Here is a 10,899-nt window from a genome sequence, read left to right as displayed (position 1 = left end):
TATCGTTTCTATATCGTTCCTAGATTTCGAGAACTATCAACCACAACAACAACAGCAACAAAAGTAACAGTAACACCAACACCAACAAAAAAAACAACAACAACAAAGGAATCTGTGTGGGAAGCGTCAACTACAGATATATATGTATATATATATATATATATATATATAGATATATATATATATATAGCCAGCAGATATATATATTCTTTCGACGAGCAATATAGTTGTAATATATAGAATAAATATATATCACAAACGGAGGAACAGAGGGCAGTGACAGATACAGATACAGTTATATCTGCATCCTGCTCCACATCCATTCACTGTACATATAACAACAGTTGTAAAAAACACGTTATCAACAGTAGCAGCAGCAGTCGTCGTCTAATAGAGTCAGTCAGTCAGTGCTACCCCACATTCGTATCCTTTTGAAGAAGGAACGGTTTTGCCACAGAGAAGACACCGATTTGGCCAGCGCGCACCCCCAACGACAAACAACAGCCTCAAGATTCTTCCATTTGGGGCCAACTTCCGTCTGGAGACGACACCCGCTGAGATGCACAAAATAGCGGCACAGCCGCCAACCTCAGCGCCAGCCGGCGGACTGGATGCCCCACTGGCGGCGCCCAAATATGGCACATTGATACCAAATCGTATATTTGTGGGAGGAATAAGGTAAGAACATATTCTCAAACCGATAAACGGTCCCTGAATCTGTCCGTAAATCTACCCATGAATCTGTATCTCTTTTTGTCTTGTTGTTGCAGTGGCGATACCACCGAAGCAGATTTGACGCGCGTCTTCAGCGCCTACGGTACGGTGAAGAGCACCAAAATCATTGTGGATCGTGCTGGTGTGAGCAAGGGATATGGCTTTGTCACATTCGAGACGGAGCAGGAAGCGCAAAGACTGCAATCGGATGTGAGTATGGCTCCATTTTTTGGGAGACCAAAATCCTTTCTTATCCTAATGCTAATGCGTCGCCTGTTGCAAAACACAAACAAAAACAAAGAACAAAAAAACAAAAAAACAAAAATTCAATTATGATTTCAAACACCGAACCAACGATAGAAAGGAACCGACAAACAACAAAAAAATAAAAACACTGTTTATACTCGTAGATACATATGTATGTACATATGTATGTCATACCATACTGAATACTCATACAATTCCATACCAATAATCATTATCCTATACTCTAGAATCATCGTGCGATATATATCGGGAGTATATGTATATACGATAGTATACACGAAAATCTTATAAATTGTGATCCCCATTCGATCTTTTAGGGCACTACTTCCACCAACAACAACAACACCTCTCTTGACCCCCCAAAAACAACAACAACAACAACAACAACACTACCACAAAAGATACTACTACTATGTACTACGTACTACTACTACTACTACTACTACTACTGCTACTACTACTACCACTGCTACTACTACTACTACTATGTACCTATGTACCTATGTACTTATGTACTACTACTATGTATCACTACTGTGAGACGCCGTCGAAAATCGAGAACTACCAGAACCACGACCACCACTCCAGTGGGAGGGGTAGGGGCATACTATATCACATATAGGATATATATCTGATATATCGCCTATGATATACATATATGATAAATGATTTATTGATGAAATCACAAAGATATTGATGATGATGATGATGATGATGATGTACGTACCGCCTTTTAGGTACGGACGGCACTCTCTTTGTTCCTGTTTTTTATAAAAAAAATTGTTTTTTCCTTCTTATTGCGTTTTTTGCGTTTGAGTTTTACGTTTCAAGCGTTACGTTACGTTACGTTATCCGTTTATCCATTATACGTTGCGTTAACACATTACGTTACCGTTACGTTACCATATTTCAATTACCGTTGCGTTTACGTTACTATCGTTTTCATATATTGCCACAGAAAAAAACACAAACCCACATACACACACGCACACACTCTTTTAACCCCTTAAACACACACACACACACACACACACACACACACACACCCACCCGATACACACCCAATAGATATAGACCACTTTATAGATCGATTTAAGACCGTTTTTGAGCGTAAATGCAATTTTTGCCAAAAATCCAATTTGAGTTGAGTTCCGTTGCACCGTTTTAACCCGCTCATAATTTAATTGCAAAACAAAAGAGAAAAAAGAAAACACTAAATAAAACAATTAGCAAGAAAACCTTTGTTGGCCATTTGCTCCTTTGTTGTGTTTTGTTTTTTTGGCCAAGAGAATAGACTATATATAGAACGTATTAGCCAAGATATTGCGTACCTCTTAGTGCCGTTAGTTCCGTTCCATTCGTTGCATATTCTGATTATTGACTATTGTTTTCTGATTTTTGATTGATTTCTCTGTAAATGTTGCTGCACATCTCTTACGTTTCTGCCTCTTTCTGAATTACAAAAAAAAAAAATAAAAACACAAAACAAACAAATTAAAGAACTTACAATAAGATTTATTCCACAAGTTCATAAGAGCGCCATAAAAAAGTTCATTGAGCTGTAGGGAAATGTACGAATACGAGCATCTGTTTCTGTTTCTGCCCCCGTTCGCAGTTCGATTCCAAGTCGGCAAGCCAGCCCACGCTCTCTATGTGCCCCAGACACGGCTTGTGGCATCCCTAATATGGTCTCATGATCTGCCACTCCACTCCGCCGCCGTTGTTCAGGTGCATACTAATTGATTATAATTATTGCATAACGACTGCCCTGCCCCAGGGTCCCCGGGTCCCCTGTCCCCTTCCTCCCTGTGGCTGATGCAACTTTTAACCATTTCTGGGTTGTGGCTCTCTTCCCACATTTCACTCTCTTTCTCTTCCTCTGCCCTCTGCCCTCTTTCCTCTTTCCTCTCTCCCTCTCTCTCTCTCTATATCTCTATCTCTCTATCTATGCAGCTTCCGCCGTGCGCTCGGTGCGCTCGGTGCGCTCAGTGCTCTCTGTGGCATATTAAGTGAAAAACTTTTGCTGCCTCGTCATTAATATGCATTGTTTGTTGGTCTCCTCTTTGTTGGGCTCCTCTTCTGGGTTTTTTGCCCACTCCACTCCCTCTCTGGGACATACAAGTGTCCTTGGCAAAAGCCAAAAGGGGAAAAGCTAAAAGAGCGAACCAACAACAAACAGAGCAACAGAGAGCAACAACAGAGAGAAACAATGCAACGCTAGTACCCGAGTAATGTGCCCTACGGCGGAACAACAACAACAACAACAACAACAGCAACAACACAACAGCAGGACAACACTTCTATGCAAAAAAGGATGAAAACGGGCACGGACCTAGGGCTAGGGCTAGGGCTAGGGTTAGGGCCCTACCAGAAGCAAACAATGGGCTTACCAACGTTTAACAAAGTTTTAATTTACACAAAACGCGCACACACACACACACATGTAGACGATAGATGTATAGAGAGATACACACACTAATTAAATTTCATTTGGAGAAAGTTTCACAGAGGGAGAGAGGTAGAGAGAGGGAGAGAGGACTAGGAGGTAGGGACACTCATCAAAAGCCACAGAATGATATAAATACGAGGAAAACTATGGCTCGGCTAAACCACACACAGACCGAACCGAACCGAACCGCACTCCCCCTCTCTCTGCCTGTTTGTTACCTCAATTTCCACTCTAATTTTCTGTTGGAAAACTAATCCAAAGCACCCCCACACCCATAAGCAGCTATAGATTAGCACAAATTTGTGTGTGTGTACGGCAGGGAGAGAATGGCCCGGACGGACACCACAAAACGCATTTCGAATGTATGAGATTTACCCGGAAGCAGCAGAGCAGCTCTGCTCTTCAATTTTACATTATTTTTAGAGTGGACCCAAAAAAAAAAAAACCAAACATTAAAACTGTGAAGCAGTAAAGCCTTCTATTCTGTTGTCCTTTTCTGTTTGTGAGCGTGTGCGTGTGCGTGTGAATGTGAATGTGTGTGCGTGTCCGTGTCCGTGAGACAAAAGAAATGGAAAAGGCCGACCGTAAAAGCCAGCCAGCCAGGCCCAGCCAAAAGGATTCTTAATTAAATTCAGTCAAGACAAGGAAGAAGTGGGTCCTGCTCTGCTCCCCCCTGCTCTCTGACAAACGTCTCATCTTTAGTTTACTCTGTGGACTGTGTGCTGCTCCTGGCCCTTTTGCTAGGGCCCTTATCCTTATGTCGGCGCTCGTGGCTCGAGGGCTTGAGGACTCGAACATAAATGAAAAGAATGTTTGCCCGTCGGCGGTCAGAAAGGATACGCAGTGGAGGCCTCTCCTCTCCTTACATTTCGTTTTCCACCTTCTTCTTTTTAACGACAACAGCAGCAGCCGAGCATCTCCGTTGGCCTGCAAACATTTGCTTAGGTTAATGGTTATTACCGATGCTGCCAGGCCAGGCCAGGCCAGAACGGAACGGAACGGAACGGGACAGGACAGGTCATTCGCTGTCTTCGTCCTCAAAGTGCTGTGCTGCGCTGTGCTTATCTCTCTTTGAGGAGCCGCAACAGCAAATCACAAGGCTATCGGAAGCAGGACTAATTGCCAATTAAAGACGAACGTTCCGGTCCTGTTCCTGCTCCGGCTGTTCCTGCTACTCCTTCTGCTGCTCAGCAGCTCTCAAAGCTGTCATCTTGCTCCGAGTGGTAGTTTTCTTGAGGTACTCGCATTAAATGTAAATTGGCTGTTGTATCTGCTACAGGAGAGTATTACAGTATCAGCTCAAAGTGCGGGGGCCAAATGCATTTTTAATGGGCCTCAAAACAAGGTCGGTAGATGATCATCGACCGAAAAGGATTACCAAGAACACATTTTCCACTGAAAAAGAAGAGGCAGCCGAAAGAAGGAGGGGCAAATTTTCAAAAGGGAATTCAAGAAAAGCTCACTTCAAAAAGAAAATCTCATTGTGCTGAGAGGGATGAGGGGTTTCCATTATTCCTACAATTTAATTTAATTTATTTTTAAATTTCGGTACGGGCTATCGGCTACATACAGATTTACACACGTACAGATTTAACACAACTCTTCTGCAATGTGTTTTCTCATTTATTAATCAATTGATTTTCCTATTCGCAAACACATGGACGAGAGAAGAGAAAAGCCACAGCTTCAGAACAAAACAAAACAAAACAAAACAAAAACAATAAAAATTAATAAAAAAAACAGAAATATGTTAATTGTTCTTTAAACGCTTCTGTGCCACATTTTAAATATATTTTTCCTTTGATTTCTTACCTTTTTTTTGTGTGTTTTAATGAGTTTATTATTCTGGTTAATTAATTTTTATTGTTTTTTTAGTTGATTTTTTCATCAAAACGAGACTTGTTGTTGATATTCGTTGTGCCGCAAAACAAAGAAAATAAAATAAATATAGAAAAAACAAAAGATGAACATTATAAACTTGCAAAAAAATTGTTGGCAAATGAATTTTTTTTCGCTTTTTGAAGCCAGAAAAAAGCACACAAAAAAATTGCTGCAAATAAATAGTACAAGACACTTTGTTGTAAAAAAACATTACTTAAAAAACACTATATACTCACATACACACACACATATTAAATAATACACACATGTATTTGGTAATGGTATTTTTGCCTTGGCACGTGTTTCTCTCTCTCTCGCTCTCTCTGTCTGTCTCTCTTTAGCCATGGCCAAGAAAAAAATATGATCTTTAAAAAATAGTGAAAAAATGAATTTTTGAAACAATAAAACCAAAAAAAAAACAGCGTTGAGCATTAATTTTTAAATATATATATATATATACATATATATTTTTTTGGTTGAGAATATTTTTGATGCTGCTGCGTTCGATTTGAATTTGAATTTCTTCGTTCGGCTTGTGTGTTCGATAAAAGCAATCTAAAGCGATTTCTAATGTACTCCCCATTTATGATCTCTCTCTCTCTTTCTTCCACATCGCTATGACAACTGACAACCAAATCTGTCTGTCGTCGCTATGAATCTTACTTTGTGGCACCTCAAATCCAAATTCGAATCAAAATCAAAATCACAGGGTGAGTGCGTGGTTCTACGTGATCGCAAATTGAACATTGCACCGGCCATCAAGAAACAGGTAAGTGCCCCCCCTGCTCTCCGAGAAGGAGACAGGGCGTATGCACTATTTTACAGATAGTTTTACAATTGTAAAACTTATTAAAGGTATTCCTCTTCGAACAGCCCAATCCTCTGCAGTCGATTGTGGCCGCAAATGGAGCTGTTTACTACACAACCACGCCGCCGGCACCGATTAGCAATATACCGATGGATCAGTTTGCAGCCGCTGTATATCCGCCAGGTGAGTGCTTACCTCCCCACTAGTTCCACTAGTACGACACACCGGTACTTCTACTATTCGCGGTACAATTTCCCATAAGCGAATGGATCTGCTCACAATGGAACTGTTCCCTTTTTGACTATATTTTTCTAACGATCTATCTGAGTACTCATCATTTTGCCGCTTTAGTTCTTTGCTCAATTACAAAACAATACCTTTCTTTTCGTTTTTGTTCTTTTTTCTATATATTTCATATAAATCTCTTTCTATTTAATCAACAAACAAACAACAATCTACTACTCGTACATCGTACATCGTACATCGTACAACATCCAACCAACCAAAACCATCATCAATGTGTGGGGAACAATTTAACCAAACTTAGTTACTGACTTTACAGCCGCTGGAGTTCCAGCCATCTACCCACCTTCAGCCATGCAATATCAGCCATTCTATCAGTACTACAGTGTGCCAATGGTGAGTGTTATACTCTCTGATCTGATCTAACCTACAGGGTATCTACTCGTATCTAATGATTATAATATTACCATTTTACAGCAGAATGTACCCACCATTTGGCCGCAGAACTATCAAGGTGAGTGTTGATCCTACATAGAGCATATACGTATATATCTCTTGCATTGTTCTGTCGTTTTATCGTAGTTTTTACACCAATATCTCGGTATATATGCTTTCTTTTCTTTCATTATTTCTTGGCTGCACCACTACCAAACCACCAAACCTACAAAACTCCTACAACAACCACCACAAAAAAAAAAAATAAATAAATAGGTTAAACCCTAAAAAGAAACATAAAAGTAAAGCAATTTTCGTAGTCGCCAATTTTTCGTTGAGAGCTGCCCTGCAAAAAAAAAAAACAACAAAAACAACCATACGAACAACAACTGCACGTGAAACTGCAACTACAACAACCAACAACAATCTGACTTCTGAAGATTCAACAATAACAAGAACAACAAGAACAACAACAACAACAACAACAACAAGAACAACAATTTCTACAACAGAACTCCTGCCCCTCTGCCACTCTGATCGAACTGCAGCAGCCTAAGCAGTAGTCTAAGCAGCAGCCTAAGCAGCAACATCAGCAGCCGCACTTCTAGTTTCTAGTTTCTAATTTTTAGTTTTTAGTTTATGATTTAATATTATTTGTAAACTTATGTTTTAAGCTCTTGGTTCTTTAGTTTATTCGGCTATTACTCTACCGTACAGTGTAATGTAAATTAGTTGAATGCCATGTCGAACCCTCACACACAATATGTATATGAAAAAAAAAAACAAAAAATAATAGAAAAAAGTGCAGAGTGTGGTGTATTACAACAGACTTCCTATAAAACATATACATAATTGTTTTTTTGTTGTTTTTTTTTTTTAATTTTATCATATACATCTATCAATTTTTTTCGGTTTTTGCTCGCTGTACTATATATACCATAAAATATATAGCGAAGAATGTTCTCTGTAAATAGTTGTAGTCGCGCACTAATAGAAATGCATACATATAGTATACTATCTTTTACAACTGATATATGTAAACTATGCTCGTATATATCTTCCGAAAACGAAACGACTATGAAGCCAATTTCTTGATTATTTTGTAGGAATTTATCCATGTTAACTTTTGAGAGGATGCAGACAGCCAGAAAGAGAGAAAGCAACAATAGGTGATGCTACTACTACTAAAAACTACAACAACAAATCAACAAGAACAACAGCAACAATAGTAAACTACAACAGCAACAACAACAACAAAAGCATCAAATAGAGTTTAACACACACATACACGCACACACACACAGACACACACAGCAGCTGTAATTTCGCAAAATGTTTAGTCAAAGAAAATCATTTTGGAAGGAAGTGAAGGAAAGGCAGCTCCCCAAACATACACACACAAACACACACACACACATACACACACATACACATAAATACAGGTGCAGGTGCAGAAGGGAAAACTGATGGGGAAATTTGTGTAAAGTAAGCGGCTTATCTTATTAAAAGTACAACTACTGTATCTGTGTGGCCTGTGCGTGTGTGTGTGTATGTGTGTTGGGGCAAACATTTATGATGTGCAATTAGCGGAGAGCAGTGGCGGGTCAGTGGCTTACTGACCAAACTGCACTACCGAAAAGTCAGTTGCAGAGAAATGAGAAATGGGCATGGGATTTTGTGCAGTGAAATTCCCCAAAACGGACAGGACTTATACGAAATATGTATGTACGTATGTCTGGTTGTCTGTAAGGGGGAGTTTCAACTGTATATACATATAGCGAATGGATGGATGTTGATGGGAATAGAGAGGGAATAGCAGTTGAAGAACACTGAAACAATATTTAAAACTATACTATAAATACATATACATATATGGATATGATACTTACTACAGACATATATACATAACTGGATTATACAGAGGCAGCAAATGTGAAAAGTACGCACGCACACGCACACAGATACACCGAAACACCGAAACAAACATACAGACACACACACACCCAAACAGACACAGAATATATATTATAGAGAATAACGGAATACAACAAAATTGCATACATATATATGATATATAGGGTATCTACAATATATGGTAGCTAAGAGAAAAGAAGAGAAGTGAAGATAAGATGGCAGGGCAGCGATCGAAGATTAAAGACATAATATTATGCATAAATTAATTTATATAAATATATACATACAATATATAAAAAAAATATATATACATATATATAACTGTAACTGTAAACTGGTATACTGTTACACACAGACAGACATACACATACAGCGATACAAAGCAAAAACAGAGGAATGGGAAAATGGCGTAAGGAAATGAATTAGCAAAGTAGACGACGGACAAAGTCACAGCAAAAACTACGCACACACACACACACACGAACACACAAACATACACACACGCAACCCACAAACACAGAAGAGAGAGAGAGAGAGAGCGCCGCCTCTCTCTGATCTAAGCACTTACTTGCGAAAATGGAAAAACTGAACGAAAAACAACCCAAACCTTAGTCTAAACGAAAAAAAAATAAACAATATAAATATATATATAAATATACATATACATATAAATATACTAATAAAAATGCAAGAGAGATGCAAATGTTAGATCTAGTTACATAAGCCAAGCAAAAAGTGAACTAAAAAACGGCGATGAAGAGAAAGAAGAAAAAAAGAAAGAAAAAGAAGAAAGAAACAAAAAAAAACAAATACACTATACAATAAAGATATTAAAAATATGATGCGAAAAACATACACAAAACGCTCACATATACCATATACATATGTATGGATGTATGTATGTATGCGAGACATATACATGTATACTCGTATAGAGAGACTATTCAAAAGCTAAACTCAAAGCTCTAGCAAAATGGAAAAACAAAAACAAAAAGCGATAAGTAAATAGTTAAAGAATAAATACAAAAAACAAAAACAAACTCAAGCAATACATTGACACTCATAGGTGTGTGTTACACAAGAATATAGTTAAATATATATATATATATGTATATATACATATATGTATATATATATACATATAAAACGAAGAATATATAATAATTGAACAGCAATTTATAATAAAAGAATGAAATCTAATGTACGTCAAGAAAAAATGCGAAATCTGCAAGAATGTTGTTTTACGAGTATCATCTCTGTTTTTTCTACCGTACTTACAATACATACCCCGAAGTAAACGTAAAACATTCTGTTGTATCTACATATTGTATTGTTATAATGATAATGATGATGAATCAAAAACAGGAATATCTGAGTGTTTGTTAACCCAAAAAAAATTGTTTAAATACGAATCTGAATGGGCAACATTTGCGGGGGCAGACTGTAATGTTGTAGTGTGCTAGTGTGCTGACCGGGTCGGAGGAGGAGGGCAGCGGCGGCTGCGACTGGAGACTGGAGATTGGCGAGCGAGAATTCCATTCAAAATTGGTGCATAATTTGGCTGAAATTTGAAATAAATATTCATATTATATATATACTCGTACGTGTATGCCTTATTGAACGAAACAAAACAAAGAAAAATTATTTGCCCCATTGTAAAGAAAAGAACATAATAAACGAGAACCCAGAGGTTTCAAAAATACCTGCTAAACAACAGAGGTCGCCGGGGAGTCGCCACAGAAACCAGCCACCGGCGCACCAGAATATCATAGAAAAGCCCCTACCTCCAAAAAGTCAGTCCACCGCACACTGCCACGCTGCCGCCGCAAATGCAAAACTGCAATTTGGATTCAACAAATTGTTGAGAAATTTTTACTAAATTGTTAAATAGTTAAATACAAAACGAAACATTTTTAAATCGAATCGTAACAATAATTAGGAATCACACGATGGAAAACGAAAGCTAACCCAAACAAAATGTAACGAAATGGAAAGCAATAATTCAGAAGACAGGCTCTAGTTAAAAACTACTCGTATAGAAAGTCGAAGAAGCAACATAGAAACCACCAAGCAGGAGACCAGGAGGATATATAGTATGTATATGTCAGTCAATAGGGATTTTATTTAGTTGGAGAAGAGCGTTCGCCCGCACAACAAATGAAACTATACGATACGATACCAATACAAA

General features: G+C 38.3%; 1 protein-coding gene across 2 annotated transcripts; it reads left to right on the top strand.

Moving 5' to 3' along the window:
- The first annotated feature begins 221 nt into the window (after positions 1–221).
- On the top strand, positions 222–8,028 carry LOC6603010 (protein boule). Of its 2 annotated transcripts, none has more exons than XM_026993649.1 (7): positions 222–678; positions 771–924; positions 6,021–6,080; positions 6,167–6,302; positions 6,667–6,758; positions 6,840–6,876; positions 7,904–8,028. In XM_026993649.1, the coding sequence occupies exons 1-7, from the start codon at positions 560–562 to the stop codon at positions 7,918–7,920; spliced, it is 615 nt and encodes a 204-aa protein (XP_026849450.1). In that variant the 5' UTR covers positions 222–559; the 3' UTR covers positions 7,921–8,028. The 2 variants fall into 2 exon arrangements, with proteins under 2 accessions (XP_026849450.1, XP_026849451.1); XM_026993650.1 differs by having other exon boundaries at positions 223–678; positions 7,074–8,028.
- The last annotated feature ends 2,871 nt before the right edge of the window (positions 8,029–10,899 follow it).

Source organism: Drosophila persimilis, unplaced genomic scaffold, assembly GCF_003286085.1.
Source record: "Drosophila persimilis strain 14011-0111.01,24,50 unplaced genomic scaffold, DperRS2 tig00000868-arrow-arrow-pilon, whole genome shotgun sequence".
Classification (NCBI taxonomy): domain Eukaryota; kingdom Metazoa; phylum Arthropoda; class Insecta; order Diptera; family Drosophilidae; genus Drosophila; species Drosophila persimilis.
Note: the sequence above shows the minus strand (reverse complement) of the source record. Positions and strands in the feature narration are given on the sequence as shown.

What these genes read in the sequence shown, in the direction of transcription:
- LOC6603010 (XM_026993649.1), top strand. Translation starts at nt 560, where the DNA reads ATGCACAAAATAGCGGCACAGCCGCCAACCTCAGCGCCAGCCGGCGGA. An exon ending in ATATTTGTGGGAGGAATAAG is followed by an intron (nt 679 to 770) that starts GTAAGAACATAT and finishes TTGTTGTTGCAG; the next exon opens with TGGCGATACCACCGAAGCAG. An exon ending in CGCAAAGACTGCAATCGGAT is followed by an intron (nt 925 to 6,020) that starts GTGAGTATGGCT and finishes TCAAAATCACAG; the next exon opens with GGTGAGTGCGTGGTTCTACG.